Genomic DNA, 23,854 nt, shown 5'->3' with positions numbered 1-23,854 from the left:
TCCCACAGCGGGAATGGGCAGGCGCAGGGACGGCCGGTGGCGGTGAGCGGTGCCGACATGTCCCCCGACAAACGGGAGGGGACCTCTGAGCCCCCTTGGGGAGCAGCCGCTGGGCATCTCACGAGGCTCGGTCAAAAGCGGCAGATCTCCGGTTACATCCCCCAGATCCGCTCGGTGCCAGCGCGGCTGCAGCCTGCCAGGAGTGGCTGTAAGGCTGGGGCATCCCAAAACCACCCCGACCGTGGGTTTTCACCCAGGACAGCATCACACCAGAAGCCCTCCCTCTCACCCCAAATCCTGCGCAGGGGTGGAGGCCACCTGCAGCCCTGGGGCGGCGGGTGAGCAGGGCTTTGTCTGCACCGAGCAGACGAGTTTGGGTAGAGGAGAGGATGAGTAAGTGAGCTGATACTCGGCTTTCCTCCCGCTCTCACTGAGGAAGGCAGAGCCAAGCACAGCTCCTCAAGGTGACCAAACACTTTGAGAGTAGAAGAAATCCAGCCTGTGGAAATAAATAGCCAGGAAAAACTGCAGGGACTAAATCTATCAGTTGGGGGCAGCAGTCGGTCCTGAGCCCGTGGTGTATCCGAATAAACCACACATCACCTGGAAATGCTACCGGGATTTTTCCTCTCCTGATTCTGAGGTTTTGGAGCTGGAGATCCCACTCTGCCTGCTGGAATGCAGACCAGCATCGCAGCACGGCAGGTCCGCCTGTGGTGACATCAGGGTCCCCACAGCCCCCAGCTTGTCCCCGGAGGGTGAGCCAGGGAGGAGCCATGAGCTGCTGTGCCCGTTCCTGGCCCGGTGGCAGGGACAGAGCCCCACCGGACACGCTGCCCATCTCTGCCGAGTGACATTTCCCTTTCTGGCTCCTTCCCGCTTCTGGGCAGCGAAGGAAGCCTCTGGCTGTTCTTTGTTCCCGGCACAAAGGGCAGCCAGCGCCGCCGCGTTCCGGCAGTGCCGCCGCCTCGGACAAAGGCCCGGCCGGACAAAGGCCCGGCCCGCCGGGTGCCCCCGCTCGCTCGGGATGAGCTGTGCATGGCTCACCGCGCCGGCCGGGACTGCAGCGATTCATCGAGACCCCGCGGCTTTGGTGAGCTGCCAAGTGCCCGACCTTCCCCCATGAGCCCCATAGCGGGAGAGTCACATCCCAGCGCCTTCCGTGCCCTTCTCCCATCTCCAGATCTGGGGGTTTGTGCTGTGAGTCACTCTGGCTGCCGCACATCCACCTTGCTCAAAACAATCACTCCGTGATTGCCTCCTGGCAGCGGGAACATGTCACAGACATCTTTTATGAAGAATCCTTTCCTTAGGATTTTTCCTCCTGAGAAGCTGAGGACAAAATGTAAACATTTATTATCTACTGCTGTAGAATGCAACAGGTGGATCTGTGATTAATCCATGGTAAATGTTTCTAATTAATGGCCAATCACAGCCCAGCTAGCTCGAGCAGAGAGTCTGACACAGAGCCTTTGTTATCATTCTTTCCTATTCTATTCTTAGCCAGCCTTCTGATGAAATCCTTTCTTCTGTTCTTTTAGTATAGTTTTAATGTAATATATATTATAAAATAATAAATCAAGCCTTCTGAAACATGGAGTCAGATCCTCATCTCTTCCCTCATCCTCAGACCCCTGCGAACACGGTCACAGGAACACATGTTGGGAGGTCCCCAGGGAGATAAACCTTCTGGGGACTGGTGGGACTCGCTGGTTCTTGGGTAGCTGAGCCCACTGCTGGTGCCCAGGGCTCACCCTGCCTTTTCCCAGCCTGGCACACCAGGAGTGGGCTGAAGCACTCCCCAGGGAGCAGGGGTTGGGATCGAGCCTCCCACACCCTCCCCAGTGCCACAGTGCCAGGGCTGGCTCCATCCAGCACCCGGGCATGGCAGGAGGGGGCTGGCCCCTATAATGGCACCATTTACCTTTCTGGGCACCTGGCCTGGCAGGAGGCCAAGGCTGGGCTGCTGGAGGGGCTGTGCCATCATTTCCTCCACAGCAGAGGAGGGTTGGTGGCACCACGGTGCCTTCAGGCTTCAGTGCCAGCCTTGGCTCCAGGGGCAAAGCTGTGGAATTATAGCAAATGCCATGGATTTTGGGGAAACAAGCAGCCAGGAAAAACCCTAAATCCACGTGGAAAATGGAAGGTTTGGAGAAGACCTTGGCTCCATTTTGGGATCTTTGATGAGCCCGGTTACTGCATCCCATGGGAGCATCCTCACCTGGTGCTCCTGCAGACACCCGCAGGGACCAATTTCCCCCAGACTTCCCTGACATCACCGGGGGTTTATTTACAAAGCCGAGCCTAAACAAACAATCCGGTCTATTGCTGTGCCTACAGGTTCGGGTTTTACTCCCCTGGCACCTGTTGTGTCGCTGTTTTCGTTGAAGGAGAAATCCCGACGTGGGGTGGGGCGGACCCACCTCCCCACCGGATGTTTTTCCAGGAGGAAGGCTGAGGAGGAGGAGCAGCAGCAAGGCTGGAGCAGGAGCACCCACAGCCACTCAAAGGTAGCTGAGGCACTCCCCTAGAGACTCCCAGGGCTATCCTGGCATTGCTCACCAGATTTGGATGAGAGATTTAGGGGCATTCCCTCCCACCATCCCCTTTCTGCTTCCTCATCCTCATCCTCATCCTCTCCATCCCCCGGAGCTGGGCAGGGTGGCATTTTGCTGGGAGCACCCAAGAGGTTTTGGGGAGGGGGTTTGGGTACCCTGGCACCGCTGGGCAGTGGGGCTGGCACATCCCTCATCTGCAGACGGCGCCAGGGCTCCCCTGCCCACGCTTGTCTCCCTGTTTGGCAGCATCCCTGGTGCGACGTGCCCTCTCCTGCCGCAGTCTGCCCATCCCCTCGCCCCGCCGCCGCGATCTGCCGGCACATTCCCTCCCTCCCTCTCCTTGAGGAGCTTTTAGCAAGATTTTAGGGCTTTTAGAGGATTTTGGAAGTCTTAGCTTTCTTTTGGAGCTTTTAGGAAATTGAAGGGGGTTTAGAGAACTTTTGCGGGTTTTAGGAACTTTTAAGAGGTTTAGAAACTCTTAGGGCTTTTAGTAATTTTTGGGGTTTTAGGAACTTCAAGGATATTCAGGAACTTTTAGGGTTTATGGGGTTTTAGGGCATTTAGGATGTTGTAGGGGTTTTGGGACATTTTAGGGCTTTAGGAGCTTGCAGGGCTTTCAGGATCTTTTAGGACTTTCAGGAACTTTAAGCATGTTTAGGTGCTTTGATGGATTCAGGAGCTCTTAGGACTCTTAAGAAGTTGTAGGGCTTTCATAGGAATTCCCCAGCTGAAGCAATAAACCCTTATCAGGCTGAGTACAAGGGCAAATGTGCCTTCCAAGAGACAACAGAAGGATTTCCTCCCTCTTGGTGCTCAGGCAGAGTCTTTGAAGGTCTGTCGACTCAGAGATAATCCCGACAACACCAGCAAGTGCAGGCGTTGACCTAAAAATAACTTCTGATAATATCCAATGCAGACAAAAGTCTCTTTGTTCCACGAGCAGCAGCAAAAACTCCTTTCCTCGCTGCTCCGAGGGGTCTGCACCCAATTCCCCTCTCCGGGAGAGCCTGGCTTTAGCAGGGCTATTCCCAGGCGGTGGATTTATGGCGTTTCCCAAGGAGCCGGTCGGGATGACCGCGGTGGGAGGGAGGTTTGGCTCCCTGCGATGCTCTGGCTGCTGTGAGCGTGCGTTTGAGAGCTCGCCCAGCTCCCCGAGGCGTGGGGACAGCCAGACTTCAAAGGCAGCTCTGTTAGCCACGGTCCGGCCGCTTTAGCCACGGTCCGGCCATGTGAGCAGCTTCCCATGGGAGCCTTGTCCCGTGGCAGCCGGGGAAACTGAGGCTTGGAGCTGGGAATTCAACAATTCAACCATGCAAACTGCGGGATGTGCCCTGCTGCGGGATCCCAAAGCAGCCATGGCACCCGCGGTGGCACAATCCCCGTGGATCAAGGTCCATCCCCTTCCCTGCTGCAGAGGGAAGTTGTTTGCACCCTTCCCCCTGTAGAAAAGTCTCATTCAAGCCATTGAAAATATCTGCAAGAGCAACTATTTACTCAGGGCACTTCCCGGAGCTCTCCCCCCGCCCTGCTCCTGTCTGGGCTTTCTCCAGCCTGGCTGTTCCTGGGGCGCACACAAAGGGCTGGGTGCGGGCGCTGCAGGAGCGGCTTTACCCGCTCCAACAGGGCTGCCTGCAGCCCCGGGTGCCCATCTCCAGCCCCGGGTGCCCATCTCCACCATCCCCAGCCCCGGGTGCCCATCTCCACCATCTCCAGCCCTGAGGTGGGTGCTGAGGGCGCTGTGGTCGCGGCCAGGCTCTACACCCCACACCCCATCCCACCTGCTCCAGGGGAGCGCTGTGTATCCCTGCTCTGGATCTGGGCTCCCTGCCCTGCTCCTTTCCTCCCTCGCACCGTGCTCCAGGGGAGCGGGACAGGGGTCACCGGGACACTCCGTCCCGGCTGCTTTCCCATTAATTGTTATTTTTTAATCCCGTTGGCAGCCAGGCGTGCAGCCTGCCGGCCCCGCCGCTGGACGCCCGCCAGCCCGCAGCTGAAGGGCGCCGGGACGCGGCACGCCCGGCTGTGCCCAGCCCGGCTCTCCAGCCCACGGTACCGGTACCGGCCCGGGGGACGCAGCTCCCGGTGCTGCCGGCCCGGGGCTCGCTGGGCAGGTGCCGGGACCGAGAGCAGCGATCTCGGGGGGTCAGCGCCGGTCCCGGGATCCCCCTCTGAGCCGAGCCGGGCTGGAGGCGCTGAGAGCCGCGCCGAGCTGAACCGAACCGGGCCGAGCAGAAGCAGGCAGGTGCCGTGGCGGACGGCGGTGACCCCGCGGCGATCGCGGGGGTGTCGGAGGGGTCGGTGTTGGGGGAGCGGTGCCGGTACCGCCCCGCTGAGTCACCGGCCGCGGGGGGACGGGGCGGGGCGCTCCCGGGCACCGCGCGGAGCGGCCGAGGCTGGAGATCCGCGGAGCAGCGGGGCCGAGCCGGGCCGGCTCAGCTGCGGGGACCCGGGCGGACTGGGCGGGGATCGGACCCGCGGCGTACCTGCCCTGTTGCAGGAGCCGGGCGGAGCCGGGCCGTGCCGAGCCCAGGGGAGCCCAGGTATAAAAGCAGCGGAGAGAGGTTGAGCCGGGACAGGGAAGGATCGCGGAGCCCGGTGCGCGCCGTGGGGATCCCAGAGGCCGCGCTGAGGAGCGTTTGTCGGTACCGGGAGCCGAGGGGGTGCTGCGGGCGCGGGCAGAGCGGCGGGGCGGGAGTGAATGGGGTGGGTGCCCAGCGGGGCCGGGGGGATCCGCGCCGACGGTGACACCGGGCAGAGCCCCGGCTTCCTGGGCAGGGAGCAGCCCGGATGGATGGAGAGGGGGCTGAGCAGCACCCGCTCCGGGTGCGGGGCGCAGCGCTGGGGGTGATGCGTGCGGCTGGGCAGGGACGCTGCTGGTGGCCGTGGTGCCAGTCAGTGATCTGCGAAACCAACCTCCATCCCGGCTCCGTGGGGCTCGCACTCCAGGCTGGGCTCCTGGGCCATGGGGCCGCAAAGCCCCCGGAGCTGCCCGGGACCGGCGCTGCTGCCACGGCAGAGCTGAGCTCCCCCAAGCCCCGGCCGGTGTGTGGCCATTGCTTCCACTACATGGGAACCACCAGCGCACCTCATTCCTTCCTCCCCTCCCTCCCGGCGGAGGGTGCAGCATTCCCATGGGATCTCCGGCATGTCTCGACAGGACGATCTCCTTTCCCTAAAATGCCTTTTGGGGGGATTCCTCCTGCAACATCCCGGTTTGTTCCTGCCGGTCCTGGCATGTCAGTGCGGGATATGGGATGTAGGATGCTCGGGGTGGTCTCTACCCACGGTCTGTGCTGCCCCTCCAGAGAGACCAGCAAAGCTCAGTGAGAGCAGCTGGAGAATTGAAATGAAGTCTCCTGGAATAACCTCCTGGCAGCAAGTCTGAATGGCTGCTGTGGAGGGAAGGCAGCCAAAGCTCATTTCACGGTCTGAGGGCTACAGTAACCCCCCCGGCCCCCATCCCCACCCCCACAAGCTCCCTCACCAGCAGGGAGCCAGGAGTGTTTCAGAGATGGGTGGGGGGCAAATCCCTTGAGCACGGGACTGCAGCCACAGGGGGGTTTGCCGTGTCCCTTGCTGGGTTCACAGCTCCCACGTGAATTACCCAAGGCCTGAAAATGCTGCATTCTTGGTTGCAGTCCAGCTCTTAATCCTGCGGCCTGGGGGCTGCTATTTGCAGAGGAACAGGTTTGGAGCAACTGCGTGTTGGCTGCAGGGGGATCCCCGGGTTTGGCTGTCCCTGCACCTTGCGGTGGCACCGTGGGTGCAGGGGCAGAGCTCTGTGGCTCGCAGGCAGCAGGATGGGTCAGTCCCAGCGTGCCAATGTCTGCACGGGACCAGCTGGGCTCAGCCTGCTGGCGCCTGCTTTTCAGGAGCTCTGCGACTCACCAGCTCCTTTCCCATCAGCCCACCCGACAGCTGGGCCTTGGCAGCAATCTGGGAGGCCCACAGTCTGTCACCTGGCTCCTTGGGTGCTGCAGGCTTTGCCCTCACTAGGCTCCAATGCCCGGCTTTCCATGCCAAATACCTGGGACCCTGATTTGGGGTGGTCCTGAGCTACTCTGCGCTGCTCTGCACCTCCCTTGCCTGGCACCTGCAGCACAGGCAGGCCATGAGGAGCTTGCTCATGGGAAGACCCAGGAGTGCACAGGGTGTTTTGAGAGCCATTTTAAACCCAAGGGCGTTCACAGGGTGTTTTGGTGCCATTTGAAACCCAAGGGAATGGCCAAGGTGTTTTGGAGCCATTTGAAACCCAAGGGAGTGCACAGGGTGTTTTGGGAGCTGTTTGAAACCCAAGGGAGTGCACAGGGTGTTTGGGAGCTGTTTGAAACCCAAAGGAGTGATTTGGAAGGGGGATGTGCAGGAGGAGAAGTGGGGCTGCTCTCAGACAAGACTGTGTGGTGGGAGTGTGTGGCAGGGACAACTGTCTGCAGCCCTGTGGCCAGAGATGTCCCTGCACTGTGTTGCAGCCGTGTCACGTCAGCCCCAGCCCAGTGTAGGTGTACCTGGTCCCTTGCAGAGTGTCTGTGGCTGCTGCTGAAGCCACAAGGCTTCGTGTGCCACCGAGGCAGGTGCTGTGTTGCCCTGGCACTGGAGGAAGTGCTGGGTTAGTTCACTGTGGTACTTCTGTTTGTGGTGGTTTTTAGGAAATGGAAATTTTTAAAAACGTTTTTAATGTCAAGACCCAGCTCTAAGCAAACGCTCTGTCCCAGGAGCCGCAGGCACTGGCAGGCTGTGCCAGCCTCCCCTTGGTTATCCCCACCTTTGTGGGGAGGGATGCCAGCCTTTGTGGGGAGGGATGCCAGCCTTTGTGGGGAGGGATGGCTGCCAGGGGCTGGCAAAGAGCAGATCTGGCAGGGAGCTGTGCTGTTCCCGTGGGAATCACCATCAGATCTGGTTTCATCCTGCTGGCAAGGCTCATCCTGAAGGTGCTGGGTGCTCTGTGCAGTGCCAAGGCCCGGGAAAAGCTGAAGCACCCCATGGCACAGCTTGGCACTGCCAGGCTGCTGGCACTGTGCAGCTGCCCCTCGACTCCCTGGGCATTAGCCAAGCCCGCTGGTGTTGGGGATCACATGCCAATGCCATGAATAACGTGAGGCTGGCCCTGTGGGCATGCACCACTGGCCAAGGACAAGGGCACTTTGTGCAGCACTCAGACACTGACACTGGGGCATCCCTTTGCAGGGGGACCCCCATGGGGTCCTCACATCCTGGACAGCTCCAGACCCAGGACACATTGTTTTTGGTCCCTACGATGAGGGGCTGGTTGTGCAAAGCTGTTTTGCATCTCCGGGAACCCGTCCTGGCTTGCCACAATTTCCTCATCATGCTGCTGAGTGCTGCTGAGTAACCACTGTGGTGTCGAGCTTCAGACTCACTCACACCTCGAGGAACAGAGCGTCACTTTCCCAACAGAGCTGGGAGGAAAACAGATAAAAGCTCCTGGATCTCCCTGCATCCTGTGTTTGTTTGAGTCACCAGAGCTGGGAGTAACATCTTCCCTTCTCCTTGGGAAAAACGTCATGTCCAGAAGCCACGTGCCACCTCCAAAAGCTTAAATGCCTGCTGCCAAGTCACCCAGAAGGCAGTAAGGTGGTAGTAAACACCTTTTGTTTGTGGGGTTTTAAGTCTTTTTCCCCCTGCCCTCCATTCACCTGAGGTTTAGAGATCTCAGTATAATGCTTTGGCTTTTCTTCCCAAGGCCAATATGTTAATGGTGATGGGAGGATAAGAACTGGTGCCCAGCAATAAGCCTCCCTCTCTGCTGATAAGGGAGCCTGCTCCAAGCTGTGCAGCCCTGGCTCAGTGTCTGCCACCTCTTTGTACGTGATCTGGTTGATTTTGAGGCCAAGCCAGGAATTTTCCCCCTCTGCCATCCGGGCACGGGAAGATGACGAGGCGGATTCAGGCCTGATGAGAACCCAGCACATCCTGCTCCCTTTGCTGTGCCTGCTGCCAGTGTGGATGGAGGCCCTGGTTTCTCACAGTGAAACCATTTTCAGGGGATTTTCTCTCGCTATTGTTCAGCTCAGGAAGCAGCAATCAGGCTCGGGCCAGCAGGAGCACACAGGGCTCGGAGGGGAAATACCGAAATACCGGCTCCCCCACCCTGCTTCCCACAGGGATTTCTGGTCCCAGCTGAGTAACACTGAAAGGGGCTGATCCTCTCCTCCAACCTCCCCAATTAAACCTTAAGGATGTCAGCACAGTGGGCTGGGCTGAGGCCTCATTAAGATTCCTCATTCCCCATCCAGAGGCGATGCTTTATTGCCCTGCCAGCTCTGTGCTGCCTCAACACGGTTGAAGCTTTGTTGCTTTTAAGTGCTCCAGGTGTTTTCCATCACCCACAGCATTTTGCCACCCCAGGTCCATGTTTTTTGGGTACATAGGTGAGACTCCTCAGTGTGTGGCAAGGCACTGGGGTGCCAGCCCCATCCAAATCCATTTACTCCTGCCAAGTCCAGCCTGTGCCAAACCCCCCAGATCACACTGGGACACCTCATTAGTGTCACTTAGCTACAGCCACGGCAGCAGGTTAATTAACAACCCAAAGCCCCCGTCTGCTGATGATAAATTGCCACAAGAAACAGGGGGAAAGGATGTGGAGTGGCTGTACACCCGTGCAGGATCTGCGCTGGCTACAGAAACTTCCAGAAAAGCCTGTGCTGGTGGGAGAAATCTGCTACTGAGTTATTGAGCATCTGGGAGAGCAGTGAGCCTTTGCAGGTGATGCTGGTTGGTGCAAACAAAACAGTTTTGACACCTTGGTAGGTTTTGGGGGGATATTCGAGAGCAGTGCAGTGGGGTGCAGCAGTGGCCAAGGGTGCTGGCTTCACTTTGGGCATTGACAAGAGTGGGCTGGGCCAGCTGCACTGACAGCCCCACCAATGCTGTCCCACCCTGGGGCTTCTGCAGGGACAGACCCTGGCAGGGTGTGTGCCATGGCTGAAGTGACAGCAGGGTGAGGAGGAGGTGACACTGGGGGTGCAGTTTGTGGCCTGGGGCAGGCAGAAAGTGCAACAAAAAGGCTGAAAGTGTGAAGGCAGTGGCTGGGTTAGTGCAGGGGTGTGGAAGCACTTCACTCACTGCAGGCCTGGGTGGACGTCACAGAAGCCCTTCCTCATGCAAAGATAAAGAAAAGGGTGGTGGAGCAGAGTGGCAGATGAAGGGATGGGCAAAGGGGCTGTGCAGGATGTGGCCCAGCAGTTTTGAGCAGCAGATTTGGGCAGCCATGGTTGCTGTGCTGGCAGTGCCAGGATGTGCTTGGGAGAGCCTTTTTCTGCAGGCTGCAACGATGGAGTGGTCTGCAACGTGCCCAGCTCCTCAGCTAATCTGCAGGAGCTGAAAACATCCAAGAAAATAATTTCAGGGCTGGTGAATTAGGAAACCACAGTTTCCTTCTGTTCCTATCACTTCTGATAACAAGTCAGGGTGTTCACTGAGATGTGGGGCTGAGAGCGGAAGAGGGGAGGGACCCCTCCTGTGTGGGTTGTTTGGTTGGAGTGCTGGGGCACCCTCTCCATGCTGAGAGCTCAGGGGCTCCCAGCCTCTGCCACCCTTCCAGCCCACAGCCAGCTTGGGTGCCCAGTGCTCCTGGCTCCTTCTGGAGGCAGAGGCAACAGGGACCTGCCTGTGACACTGGCTGTGTCCCACCTGCACAGCCTTTGCTCTCATCCCTGCCCTCATGGCTTGGGGGATACTCAAATACTCATGTGGCCCCTTCCCTTTGTACCCTTTCAGGCTCTGCTGTCTCCTTGAAGGCCAGGCCAAGGTAGAGCTGCCCAGGATGAAGGTCCTCTTCCTGCTCCTTCTCTCCCTTCTCCAAGGTACACTGTCCTGCCTTGGGATGCTGAACTGGGTTTGGGCTATTGGGAGTAACTGGCAGCCCCAAAACGTTGGCTGGGGGGCACCATGAGATGTGTGCAACCAAGGCTTCCACAGAGGTAAAACATCTCCTAGGATGATGTGCCCCTGGTGGGTGTCTTGGGCAGAATGTGTCCTTTACAGGGGGAGGAGGTGGCATCCATCCATCCATCCATCCATCCATCCATCCATCCATCCATCCATCCATCCATCCCGGGAATGGACAGCTCTGCTGCTGTGGGTGATGGCACACGGGAGAGGGTGTCCCTGAAGGACAGGAGGTCCTGCTGCCCAAAGGGCCCTGGCAGCGTGGCAGTGACACTGGGGACAGGCTGGTGTCCCTCAGCCTGCATGAGTGACAGGGTTGGGATGCCTGGGGTGGGAGCCTGGCGTGCCACGTCTGACGGCTGCTGCAGGCTGGGGTGCTTGCAGGGCTGGCTGTCCCGCAGCTGATCTGCTGTCCCTGTGTGCCTGTGTGCAGGGCTGGCAGCCTGTGGCCTCAGGGAGGAGGATTTTCGCTTCTGTGGGGACCGGAACCAGACCCAGGAGAGCTCTGCCATCTTCCAGCACGGCCCTGCCGCCATCTCCATCGAGAACACGGCCCAGGCTCTGATCATTAAAAAGCCCTTTTTGCCAAGCAGGAGAAACTCCTACTACGAGTACAAGCTGCCCCCCACCTTGGGCAGGTACCGCTTCTGCATCTTCTGGTTTGAGTCCAACGGGAGCCTGCAGCTGGTCTATGGGAAGCAGAGCATCCCCCTGGGTGGGGACACAGCCAGCAGCATCCCCCGGGGACAGGAGAGTCAGAAGACTGAAAGAACCAGAGCCAACATCTTCAATGTGTCCTATATCATAAAGGGTGGGAAGAACACCTCCCAGGATGCTAAAGATGAATACTTCTTCAATGGTAAATGCAATTTAATGTTATTTGAAGGAAATTCAAGGGTTGTTTTATCCCCAGCCTGTTCCCTTGTTGTCATCAGAGCGCTGGCTGTCTCCCAGTGTGTGGTTTAGAAAGGTGATATGAACATAGCTGAAGGGTGATTGAAGGGCATGTAGGTTTTCTTGAACAGCCCAAAGACAGGCCTGGTACCCAGCACCCCTAAAGGTGGAGATTTTCAAAACGCTGCCTAAAATCCCACAAAACTGAGGTCTTTGAAGAGTTTCTCAGGGTCCAGTCTCCACCATGAGGTCCCCATGGCCTCAGTGGGAGCTGAGTTGTGGGTGGCAGGAAAGCCCTGTGGGTTGGGGTCACTATCAGCTTTCCTGGCTCGGGATCACCTTGAAGCCCTCTGCCTTCTGCTCCCACCAGGACTATGCCAGTCAGTCTGGGGCATCAGGAAGCCAATTTTCCCCTTGCATCTCATGGCATTTCCTTTCCCCAGCCTCTACATTGAGCATGCCCGTGTGGGAGCAGGACGTGGAGCAGCAGCTCAGTGCCCTGGACAGCCTCATTGCCCAGCCCCTGGCAGCAGCCCCGGGGAGCAGGGAGCAGCAGAGGCTCCGGCGGTGAGTCCAGCTCAGCCCATCCCTGCCAACGCATCCCCACTGCACCCTGCTCACTGTGCCCCTTCCCCAGCAGCTCACTCGGGGAGCTGGAGAGGATGCTGGCCAAGGTGGAGCTGGAAGGGCAGAGCCAGACCTTTGGGGAGGCCACTGTGCACGCCACCGTGCTGAGGGTGCAGCCCAGCCGGGCTCCCCAGCCCCTCACCTTCGCTCCCCTGAGAGAGGTGGGTCCTGCAAAGCCTGCCCCGGTGCTCTTGGCCCATCATGCTCCCTCTACACTTCTTTCCTGATGAGTCTGTCTTTGCAGGAGAGTGGAGAGGTCCAGGGATTCACAGTGGACCTGCCAAGCAGCCTGTTCATGGTGGTGAAGGACAGGGAGGAGGTGGCGGAGCACAGGGTGCTCGTCATGGACATCAACAGGCAGACCATGTTCCAGGTAATGCCCACGTGGGTGGCAGGCTGGGTGTCCATGGGCTGCAGGCGTGCCACCAGACCAGGGCGCTGCTGCTCACTGGGACTGCCTCAAAATGAGCTAAAAGCTTGATGGGTAAAGTCACGGGACCTTCTTGGGCACCCTTGGCTGCTCTCCTTTCCCACCCTGCCACTGCCTCCCCTTCTTCCACAGGATGAGAACAGCAGCCACGTGCTGGGTGACAAGGTGGTCAGCATCTCCCTGGTGGACACAGTGGTGGCCAACCTCTCCGAGCCAGTGGTGCTCACCTTCTTCCACGACCAGCTCCTGGTAGGTGGGAACAGCCTCAGAGAACCTGATCCCACCAGGAATGAGGGGCAGGGAGGGCTCAGCCCCTGCCAGCCTAGGGTGGGCTCACAATCCAGCAGGTCCATGCCCATGGGCTGCCTGTGCAGGGTCTGCTGTGTCTCCTGGGGCTGATCACAGGCATGGCTTGTCTGTGTGCACTGGTGGTGGCATTGGTGGTGGCACTGCCCTCCCGTCTCCAGGAGGTGCCTCATGGCAGATGTGTCACATCCAGCGCTGTCACCAGGGCTGGGGCACACTGTGTCAGCAGGCCTTTGGCTCATCATGGCTCTGCCAGGTGCCTGCTCAAAGCTGAACCCTTTGTTTGGAAAGGAGGATCTGGAGGGAGGCATCTGCTCCATCAGTTGGTAACAGAGTGGAGCCTGGAGCCCACTCCCACCACAGGGGCAGTCTGGTTTATCCAAGTGGTGGTTTGTCCCCTGAGACCATCTTGTCTCCTGAGACCATCTTGTCTCCTGCCCCGTGCTGTCCCCTATCAGAAGTGCTGGGCAGGCAGCAAACCCCCAGCTGCCTCCTGAGCAGGGCCTGTGGTTTTGTCGTTGCAGAGGAACGTGACCCCCCTGTGCGTGTTCTGGCAGGAGGACGCCTCTGGTGAGTGCCCCTGCCCCCGGCAGTGAAGTCAGGCCCTTTTCCAAGGTGCCACAGCCCCACCAGCAGGGTGAAAGCTGCTCTGCACCTCCCTTCCTCACTCCATCTCCATCAGCCATTCCCACAGGGTGATGTCAGGTTTTTCCCCCCAGAGCTAACCTAAGAGCTTTCCCCTTCCCTCGAGATGGGTTCCTGTGCTGAGAGGGCTGTTTGAGTAGTGTGCTTGGCCTGGGACAAGCTGGGACCCCTACTCTTGTTCTTCCTCTTTCCATGGACACCTGGCCCTTGAGATCCTTCAGGCCATGGCAGATGTTGCTGCTGCTCACCAGTTCTCTCCTTTTCTCTTGCACAGGCAGTTCTGGGAGCTGGGACAGCTCTGGGTGCACCACAGTGACAGGGAGCAGCCAGACACAGTGCAGGTGCAACCACCTCACCTACTTTGCTGTGCTCATGGTGGGTAGCACCTTCCCTCAGGTCCCTCACTTCATTCCCAGGGGTGCTCTTCCTCACCACCTCTCATTCCTCCTCCTCCTCCTCAGGTTTCTTCTCCAGACATCACCTCAGTGCACAGGAATTACCTGAGTATCATAAGCTACGTTGGCTGCCTGATCTCAGCTTTGGCTTCCATTTGCACCATTTTCTTCCTCTACTTCAGGTACAGTTTGATGGTTCACCCCACTCCCTGTGTCCTGTCCTGGCCATGCACCCCTGGGTGGACACAAGCTCTCCAGGCAGTTGGTGGCCTGGATAGAAGCATCATGAAGGAGCCTTGTTTGAAGAAAGCAGAGTTCTCCTGTCCAGGGTCCACCCTCTCTGTCAGGTCTCCTGCACAGTGCTCAGAAACACCAGCTCTTTTCAAAGATTTTGGAATTTATGATTTTTATGGATGCAGCAAGCAGAAGTCTGCAAAGATCTTTTCAAGGGCCTGGAGGAGAACATGAGTGTCTTCTCCTGAGTCATGTCACTGATCCTAAGTGGATGACTCAGACCTGAAATCTTAGAATCATGAAAATATAGAATGGTTTGGGTTGGAAGGGACTGAAAGATCATTCATTTCCAATCCCCCTGCCCTGGACAGGGACACCTTCCACTACACCAGATTGCTCAGAACTCCATCCAACCTGGCCTTGAACAATTCCAGGGATGGGGCATCCACAACTTCTCTTGGCAACCTGTGCCAGGGCCTCACCACGCTCAGAATTTCTTCTGAATATCTAAACAAAACCTGCCCTCAGATTGAAGCCATTCTCCCTTGTGCTGTCACACCATGCCCTTGCTCAAAGTCCTTTTCCAGCTCTCTTTAGGCACTGGAAGGTGCTTTAAGGTGTGGAGCCTCCTCCAGGCTGCACAACCCAAGCTCAGTCAGTCTGTCTCCACAGGAAAATGCTTCATCCCTCTGAGCATCTTCAGTGCAGGGTAGCTGCAGGCTGGATTTGGGATGAGGGGTCTTTAATGGGGTTGGTGTCTCAGTCCCTGGCACTATCAAAAGGTCTCCTTGCTCTTCTGCTGGGGCAGGGTGCCCCATGAGGGTTGTGGGGTGCTGAGGGCACCACTGGTGCTGGCCAGGCAGGGTGGTGAGCTCTGCTCCCTTTGGCTCTGCAGGAGCAAACAGCGGGACCAGATCACGAGCATGCACATCCACATGAACCTGCTGGCTGCCATCTTCCTCCTGGACATCACCTTCCTCCTCTCGGAGCACCTGGCTGCCAGCAGCAGCGAGGCCATCTGCACTGCTGGGGGGCTGTTCCTGCACTTCTCTCTGCTGAGCTGCCTCACCTGGATGGGCATCGAGGGCTACAACCTCTACAGGCTTGTGATTGAAGTCTTCAACGCCTACCACGACCATTTCCTGCTCAAGCTCTGCCTGGTTGGCTGGGGTGAGCATGGGGGGCACCCACTTGGGTGGGTCATTCCCACTGGATGTGATGCCGGGATGGGGATGGAGACAGCTGTGGGGAGCAGCTGTCTGTCAGGAGCCTTGGTGGAGGAGGCTGGAAGGCTGAGAGCAGGAGCTGCTGCTAAAGCAAGGGTGGGTCATCCTGGGGGATCACCAGCAATGGAGACCTGTGAGAGCCACCACTTGGGATCTTTAAATAGAACAGGATCCTTTCTTTCTGAAAGAAACATCCAGGGCTGGATGCAGGAAGTGTCCATGCTTCTCTGCCATGCTCTGGGCTGGCAGGAAGATCTTGTGATCTTTATGGCCTAAAGCTCCACATCCCTGGGAGGCCCCAGCTGGGCCAGCACAGCACTGCTCCCTCCCAGGCTGGGGCTCATTCCAGGTGTCCCTGCCGTGTGTTCCACCCCTGGTTTCCCTTTGGGAGGGAGGATGTTGCCTTGTGCTCTGCGCAGGGAGAAAGGGCCAGCAAGTCCTTCCAGAAGCTCCAAAGGCCCTGCAGGGCGTAGGGCAGCCTCCTCACTCTGCTCTTCCCACCCAGGGCTCCCCATCTTCTGCGTGGTGACAATCCTCCTGGCCAGCTGGACCAACTACGGCCCCATCTCCATTCCCATCTACGAATCCATTGATGGCAGAACCGTCAATGCAACCATGTGAGTCATGGCACATGGGTTACCTGGCCAAACCTTCACCAAGGCCTGGGGCTGTTCTGCGGTTTTGTGCCAGGGGGATCCGCCACACTTCTGTGCTTCTCCCAGCCCCTCCTTGTGACCCTGTGGATGGGCACAGAGTAACCCCCTGCCCTTTCTCCTCCCTCCAGCTGCTGGATCACGAGCCCCCTGGTCCACAACTCTGTGAACCTGGGTTTCTTCACTCTGGTGTTCCTCTTTAACTCGGTCATGCTGGGGGCCATGGTGCGCGAGATCCTCCGGCAGAACAAGAAGGGTCACAAGCTCAAGCACATCCTGGCCCTCCTTGGGCTGAGCATCCTGCTGGGCATCCCCTGGGCACTCATCTTCTTCTCCTTCACCTCTGGCGTGTTCTGCCTTGTCTCCCTCTACATCTTCACCATCATCAACTCCCTCCAAGGTGAGCCTGTGGCTCTGGGCTGCTCTGAGAGCAGCAGGATGTTCACGGGGTGTTGGTGGGGTGGTGATGGTGTGCAGGATGAGCTCTGGAAGCCTGGGTGGCTCACTCTCACCTGTGGAGGAGTCACCCACATGTCCTTGTGACTGTGTTCACAGGGGTCTGAGGATGAGGGAAGAGATGAGGATCTGACTCCATGTTTCAGAAGCCTTGATTTATTACTTTATGAGATATATTACATTAAAACTAAACTAAAAGAATAGAAGAAAGGATTTCATCAGAAGGCTAGCTAAGCTAAGAATAGAAAAAGAATGATAACAAAGGCTTGTGACTGACTGAGAGTCTGAGCCAGCTGACTGTGATTGGCCATTAGAAACAACTCTGAGACCAATCACAGATGCACCTGTTGCATTCCACAGCAGCAGATAACCATTGTTTACATTTTGTTTCTGAGGCTTCTCAGCTTCTCAGGAGGAAAAAATTCTAAGGAAAGGATTTTCCATAAAAGATGTCTGTGACACTTCCTCTCGCCTCTGCCAGGTTTCCTCATCTTCCTCTGGTACTGGACCATGGTGCTGCAGGCAAGGAAGGGCCCTGACTCCCAGAGCAGCTCTGACAGTGCCAAGCTGCAGCCCAGCAGCAGCTGAGCCCCGTGGTGCCCGTGCTGTGCCAGAGCTGCCCATGCCAAGCATGGCCACAAGAAGGCTCACACCATCTGCTTTGCTACTGCACCTGCCCTGTATGCCACAGGGAGCCCAGGGACCCACAGTGGGGCCAGCCACCCCCCCTCTGCTGGCCCCCTCCCCAGTTTTCTCATCCTGGCAGGCTTGGCATCCTTGGGGCAGGAGGGAGGGAGGGATGCTTACTTGGGCAGTGGGGGCTGTAAAATGTGGAAGGGGCAGGGACAGGGTCCCCAGTGCCTTTGGATGTCCCCTCCCATGTCCTGAGGCCAGGAGGGATGGGTGGGAAAGGCCCAGTTTTCAGCCCTTGCTGATGGTCACCATGAGGGTCCTTCCCCAGGGAAGACAGAACGATTCTGCCCCTGCCACACTCTCAGGCAGCTGAAATAATCTATTTTTTTTACTTTAATGTTTAATGTCTATTTGTGGGTGATGTAGGAGCTCAGTGAGCATGCCTGCACACCACATCTGTCCCCATTAAAGTGTTTTTTCTCTGAGTGTGGCTCTCTGGGGTCTCTGCTTGGTGCGTTGGTGGGCTCTCCGATGGGATCCATCTCTCATCTGGGTTATCCCACTTCTGGGGCAGGACCCAGCACTTCACCCTGGAGGATCCTGCTGAGGATGGTGGGACTGATGATGGTGCTCCTGGCAGAGCTCTGGCTGCCTTTGGGACTGGGTTTATGGAGGGAGGTACCACGGCTTGGGAATCTCCAGGGACTGTGACTCCCCAGCAGAAAGGGAGAACAGGGATCCAAGGAGGGAGGCATCAAAGGATAGGAATCATCCCTCAGTGGCTGTGGGGCCAGGCAGGATCTGGCTGTCCTGGCTGTGCCCCTTGCAAACACAGCACCACATTTCCCATCCCACCACCCCCCTTCCAGCTGGCTGTGGATCAACCCCCTCCACCCAGCTGGAGCAGGAAGGGGATGCTTCATCCTGGAGGCTTGTGGTGATGGCCAGATGAGGATGAGGATGCTCCAGCACTTGCTGGGCTGGTTAGGGCCATCAGGAGTGTGGGAGAAAGGGAAAGCAAAGAGCCCTGAGCTGTCAGGGGCAGGAGCTGCAGCTCGGGTGGTTGGTGTCGTTGCTGTGAGCTGGGACAGGAGGTCACTTGCCAGCCCACAGGAAGGCGTGAGGGGCTCCCAAAAGAGAAAAGAGGAACAGCTCTTGCCTCAGAAGTGGCCACAAGCCCCGGGGGAGCCTGGGGAGGAGCAGAGCTGCCAGGACAAGGGGAGCAGAGTGTGGTGGGATGGCCGGGGGCAGCCAGGAGACCCCACAAAGTGGCATGAACCTGGTCCTGGGCACTATCCTGCTGCTCCTGCTGCTGCCTGGTGAGTGGCATCCTTGGCACTGGGGGTGGTGCGTGGGCTTTGTGGGAAGGTTTCCCATGGGAAGGTGCTCACCAAAAGACCAAGTGGGGATTTCATCCTGAAATGTGGACGGGCCAGAGAGGAGCATCCCCATGTGCAGAGGTGAGCAGAGTTGGGGGCTTTGTTTCTCGGGGCTTTTCTAAAACCTGGGCTCAGCAGTCCAGGGTCTCTTTTGTGAGCCCCTTGGCAGGCTGGGCACAGTGATTTTGCCCTCACCAGCTCTGATTGATGTTTTTGAAGCCCACGTAACTGCAGGACTGTTCCTTTACAACCTGGCAGCTGCCAGACCCTCCTGCCTTCTCCTCCCCTTTCCCTCTGGACAGAGGGAGGGCTGACCCTAGGTTTTGGTGTTTTCCCCCCTTTCTCCATCCAGATGTTGCCAAGGGACAGGACAGCTGTTCCGGTGAGTGTCCCCTCCATTCCCCCCTGGCTCCCAGTGCCCTCCTGTGCTGTGGTGCCCGGCGGTCACTGCTGCCCCTGCCCAGAGCTGCCCCGGGGTGATGAGCACAGGGAGTGCTGCAGAACGGTGCTGGAGCAGCAGAGCCCGGGCAGCAGCACCCCAGTGTTCCACCTGTTCCAGCGCTGCCCGGAGCTGTGGCGCTCCCGGAACCGCGCCTGTGTCTGCCTGAGGGAGCACTGGCTCAGGTAGGGCAGGGCTGGCCAGGACGGGGTTTGGGGGCTCAGTCCCCACGTCCCCGTGTCCCACAGCCCCCCTTGTCCCACAGGCTGCTGCAGTCGGGGTTGCACAGTCAGCTGGCTGGGCTCCAGACTCTGCTCCTCAATGTCAGCAGGGCTGTCACCCGCGATGTGCTCATCGCCTTCTCCCCCTCTGAGGTGAGCTGTGTCCCTGCCTCTCCCTTGCTTGGAAGGTCCCACACCTTCCAAGCACCCCTCAGCCCCTGCCCAGGGTGTGGTGTGCCCTGCTGTGCTCTTCCTCCTCCCTGTGGGGTTGCATCATGGGCCCACATCAACTTCAACATCCCTTGGCAAGGAGCCATGTGAAGGGGTGCTTGGGAGGAAAGAGCCCTCCCCAAGGAGCCATCCCAGCACACCAGGTGGGCAGGGGGAGTGTGAGGTAGGAAAGGAGCAGGGACAGGTGTGACCTTGTGCCTCCTGCCCACCCAGAGGCTCTCCAGGCTCTGGATGTCCCAGGGGACCATGTGTGGGTAGAGAATCTGCTGGCTCCCACTCCCAGCTCTGCCCCCACAGATGCTGGGCGCTGGCAATGAGGTTTTCCCCTTCCCCTCAGGGCTCCTGCTGGTGTTACAGAGCAAACCCACCTGGGCAGGGCTGAATTTGTACCTGGAGCAAGATTGGTGGGTTCTGAACAGAGATGTGACCTGGCAGCAACAACCTCTCACTGTTCTCTGCTGCAGGGCCCCAGCAGGCTGAATGCTACAGAGAAAGGGAAGGCAGGTAAAATCCACCTCCCCAGGGGGATATTCCGGTCCCTGACCAGCCAAACAGTGCGAGTGGTGGTGACAGTCCTCAATATCCAGCAACTTGGCATGTTCCAGGTACAGCTGGCACTGCCAGCATCCCTCCCGCTGCCCCCAGCCCCTGCCACCCACCAGCTCAGCCCTGGCAGGGTTTCCCCTCCACAGGAAATCAACCAGACAGGGCAGGTCCTGAACAACACCGTGGTGGGCATCACGGTGGGGGAGAGCAGCATCTCGGGGCTGCAGCAGCCCGTGCAGATCACCTTCAGCCACGGGGAGCTGCCCCAGGTGAGTCAGCGCTGCAGGGCTGCCCTGCCCTCCCCTCCAGTGCCCTCCCCATCCCGGGGCTGATCCTGCTCCCCCATGACAAGGGCTGACGCTGCTCTCTCCCTTGCAGGGTGTCACCCCCCGATGCGTGTTCTGGGATGCCAGCAAAGGTGCGGCTGCTCGGGGCAGGTGCGGGGCGGGCACGGGCGCTGTCCCAGCGCTCACAGCCGCTCCCCCTGCCTGTTGCAGGGCAGGCAGGAGGCTGGCGCAGCAGTGGATGTGACACACAGCCCGGGGACAAGGGGACAGTCTGCTCCTGTGACCATCTCACCTTCTTCACCCTGCTCCTGGTGACGATCCCGCTCCCTGCAGCTCCTGCTTGTGCCCTGGCAGTGCTGCCTGCACACTTGGGTGTCATGAGTAGCCACACAGGGACAATTAGAGCTGTGCTCAGGCAAGGCAAGGTCCCAAACCCGAGCCCAGCCCCAGCTCAGGAGGGCAGCAGCAGCTCAGCTGAGCAGGGCAGGCTGGAAAAGGCCCCAGCTTGGTGCAGGCTCTGGCAGAACAAGGCTTGAGGTCCCAGATCCTGGTGGAGACCCCTAGGAGGGTGCTCACAGTGGTCACTTCACCCACAGAGCATCTCCTCTGAGCCACCACTGCTCTGCTTCCCCTGAAGATCTGTGGGCTGGTATGGGGTCCCTGCAGCAGCCCCATGGCTCTGGGGCTTGCAGTCAGGTTTCCTAGGCTGGTGCAGGGCCTGTCTGACCCAACATGTGCATGTTTGGCAGAGCCCAGCTCTGGAAGGCCCCACAGCAAGAGCTCTGATGGCTGTTGCCACCGCTGGCTGTGGAGTAGCCATGGCCTTCTCCGTCTTCACCATGGCCTTCTGCATCTTCATCAGGTGGGATGAACCAGCAGCTCCACGGGGGCTTGCCAGGCTGGGAGAGGCGTGAGGCAGTGCCAGTGCCTCTCCTGGGCCTGCTGTGCCACAGCCCAGGGCCCTGCTCACCTGTGACCCTTCCTGTCCCTGTGGGGACACAGGTGCAGGTTCAGGCTGGAGGACACCGTCCGCACCAACCTGGGGCTGCACCTCAACCTCGTGGGCAGCCTGCTCCTCCTCAACCTGGCCTTCCTGCTCAGCACTGGGCTCGCTGCCAGGGCCTCCCCAAGCACCTGCAGGGCCCTGGGGGGGCTCACCCACTACTGCCTGCTCTGCTGCTTCACCTGGATGGCACTGGAGGGCTGCCAGCTCTACCTCCTCTTTGTCAAGGTCCTGGGGACCTACATCCACCACTACCTGGCAAAGCTGTGCCTGCTGGGCTGGGGTGAGCAGCCTGGGGGAGAGGGGCAGTGGGAGGTTTGGATTGGGTACTGGGGAAAATGTCTTCACTGAAAGGGTGGTCAGGTACTGGAACAGGGTGTCCTGGCAGTGGTGGAGTTACCAACCCTGGAAGTGTTCAAAGATGTGTGGATGTGGCACTTGGGGATATGGTTTAGTGGTGAATGTGGCTGAGTTAATGGCTGGACTTGGTGATTTTAGAGGTCTTTTCCACCCTAAACAATTCTGTGATTGTGTCTCTCCTCTTCCAGGCTTCCCTGCCCTCGTGGTGGGAGTGGCAGGAGCTCTTGGCAGCTATGGAGAATACCATATCCAGACCACGGACCACCAGGTCATAGCCCACCTGTGCGTGTGCCACTGCCCACAGGGCTCAGGGGGCCCTTTGGCACAGGGAGGGGCAGCTCAGTCCTGCCAGGGGTGCAGCAGTCAGGGGTTGCACCCATCTGCTTTGGCTTTGGGCCATGCTTCTGCTTCTGCTTCCTTAATTGTGATTGCCACACACCAGCCACCCCCAGCTCTCATGCTGAGCCTCCTGAGTCATGCCTGCAGCCCTCCAGGTCATGGAGGGATGGCCAAGGTCCACCTGGACCTTGTCCAGGCTCCCTGCCAGCTGAGCAACACGAGGGCAGTGTTTACCCATCACTGTCCCCCTGCTCCACCCTGGCCTTGGAAAATCCCACCAAGGGAAGGTGGTGCTGAGGCTTGCAGGGTTGCTGGAGGCTCCAGGGTTGTCTCTTTTCCAGGTGCTGGATCACTCCCAAACATCTCCTGGTCCACTACATCACCAACTGTGGCTACTTTGGCCTCATCTTCCTCTTCAACATGGCTGTGTTTGGGGTGGTGACCCACAAGAGCTGCAGCTTGCAGGGCACTGGGGCAGTGCAGGGACACAGCAAGCCCTGGAAGGTGGCTCTGGTGGCAGCAGGGCTCTTCTGCCTGCTGGGAGCCACTTGGGCCCTGGCATTCCTCACCTATGGCATCTCCTCTGGAGCTGTGCTCCACCTCTTCACTGTCCTCAACTCCCTGCAAGGTGAGCACCCACTCTGAGCTGGGTTCCCTGGCTTGGGTGGGGAAGGTGGAGAGGCAGGAGCCAGCCTGGCTGTGGGGTGAACAGGGATCCCAAGGCACCAGGGTCTTCCCAGCACTGTAATACCCCTCCTTTTGTCAGGGCAGGTCCCAACCACCAGCATGGAGCTGCTCATGGCTCCCAATTACACCCTTCCACCCGTGGTGGTTTTCCTCCAAGGACATTCCTTAGCAGGGGACTAGGGGCATTATCCACTCCCAGCCAAATGGTTCATGTGAAGGAGGGGGTGAGCTGAGGGAATCCTCTGGAAGTGGAAGGAAAGTGTCATTAGCATCCTGGCAAGATTGTCTCCTGCTGCTGCTGAGTGTTTGTCTTCCTTTCCTGCAGGAATATTCATCTTCATCTGGTTGGTTGTCCTCTACTACCCAAAGACAAAGGAGAGCACTGGTTCCCTCTCCTACATTATCAGACATGACAAAACCACCACAGGCTCCCAGGACTAGCCCCTGGCTGGAGCAGCTCCTGGCTGGACCTCTCTCCCTGCCTGCACCTGCACCCACTGAGAGCCCTCCTGGCAGATGCAGCTTCCTCCAGAGGGAGAGATCAGCTATCAATGCCTCAGTTTACCTTCAGTGGGCATGATCCACCTCAGCAGGGCTCTTTGCTTTTCCCTTCCATTCCTGCTGGGCTGCCCTGGGCAAGGAGCTCCACAGACGGTGCTTCTGCAAAGCCCCTCCAGGCTGCAGCTCCACGGTCTCGAGGTGGCCCTGATCTCATTCCCCAGGGACAAGGAGGAAGCCCCCAAAGCACCTGCTTTCAGTCAGGATGGAGCCATCACCCTCTTTGCTAGAGGTGCCTTTGGTGCTGAACCAGCCCAGCAGTGAGTTTCCTGCCACTGGAGGGAGAGGATTGATGTGCTGCAGCCCAGATGTGGGGGGTTTGCCTCTGGGAATCAGCAAAGAGAAGAGGAAATCCATGAGCTTCTTTGCAAAGCATCTCCTTGCTCTCTGGCAGAGATCTGCTGTGTGTCCTTCCTGCCAAACAGCCTCTGGGGCCAGCATCAATGCCCTCATGGACATGGTGCTCTAGCCAAAATGCACATACAGCTGCCTTGCAGGGCAACTTCTGTCTTCTGATCTGTGTTTTGGTATTAAATCTCTGCCAGCTGGCTAAGCACTGTGAATTTAGTCTTTAATACCTACATTATTGTTTGTTATTTGCTTTATATTAGAGATGTATCAATGGGAAAAGTCCTGCTGGCCATTTGCCATGAATGAAATGAGAAATGTTAAGAATGAAGGGAGAAGAAATCACTATGGATGGGTGCACACACCCACACCCATACCCACACACACACGTGTGCATGCACGAAGCAGCCCTTTCTGTGCTAATGCTGCCTTTGAGTGGCACAGAACTATGCAAGGACCAGCTTTGGTATCTAGAGTGGGGTATCCCT

General features: G+C 58.4%; 2 protein-coding genes across 4 annotated transcripts; both read left to right on the top strand.

Annotated features, from left to right (window-relative positions):
- Positions 1-4,587: 4,587 nt before the first annotated feature.
- On the top strand, positions 4,588-17,453 carry LOC135452718 (adhesion G-protein coupled receptor G1-like). 3 transcript variants are annotated; one of them, XM_064723092.1, is made up of 14 exons: positions 4,588-4,800; positions 10,299-10,384; positions 10,903-11,328; positions 11,807-11,930; positions 12,001-12,151; positions 12,235-12,363; positions 12,553-12,669; positions 13,251-13,296; positions 13,646-13,746; positions 13,833-13,948; positions 14,896-15,170; positions 15,732-15,843; positions 16,011-16,279; positions 16,817-17,453. In XM_064723092.1, exons 2-14 carry the CDS (start codon positions 10,345-10,347, stop codon positions 16,921-16,923), a joined length of 2,013 nt encoding a protein of 670 aa, XP_064579162.1. In that variant the 5' UTR covers positions 4,588-4,800; positions 10,299-10,344; the 3' UTR covers positions 16,924-17,453. The 3 variants fall into 3 exon arrangements, with proteins under 3 accessions (XP_064579162.1, XP_064579163.1, XP_064579164.1); XM_064723093.1 differs by lacking the exon at positions 4,588-4,800 and adding an exon at positions 4,920-5,098 and having other exon boundaries at positions 12,004-12,151; XM_064723094.1 differs by lacking the exon at positions 4,588-4,800 and adding an exon at positions 5,106-5,200 and having other exon boundaries at positions 12,004-12,151.
- Positions 17,454-18,241: 788 nt separating this feature from the next.
- Positions 18,242-23,358, top strand: LOC135452838 (adhesion G protein-coupled receptor G3-like). Its single transcript, XM_064723287.1, has 13 exons — positions 18,242-18,287; positions 18,700-18,729; positions 18,812-18,971; positions 19,052-19,160; positions 19,703-19,843; positions 19,931-20,053; positions 20,163-20,202; positions 20,282-20,382; positions 20,821-20,933; positions 21,074-21,357; positions 21,623-21,716; positions 22,115-22,401; positions 22,786-23,358. Exons 1-13 carry the CDS (start codon positions 18,242-18,244, stop codon positions 22,899-22,901), a joined length of 1,644 nt encoding a protein of 547 aa, XP_064579357.1. The 3' UTR covers positions 22,902-23,358.
- The last annotated feature ends 496 nt before the right edge of the window (positions 23,359-23,854 follow it).

This window comes from Zonotrichia leucophrys, chromosome 11, assembly GCF_028769735.1.
Source record: "Zonotrichia leucophrys gambelii isolate GWCS_2022_RI chromosome 11, RI_Zleu_2.0, whole genome shotgun sequence".
NCBI lineage: Eukaryota > Metazoa > Chordata > Aves > Passeriformes > Passerellidae > Zonotrichia > Zonotrichia leucophrys.
The sequence above is the reverse complement of the archived record's forward strand: the minus strand, read 5'-3'. Positions and strand labels throughout refer to the sequence as shown.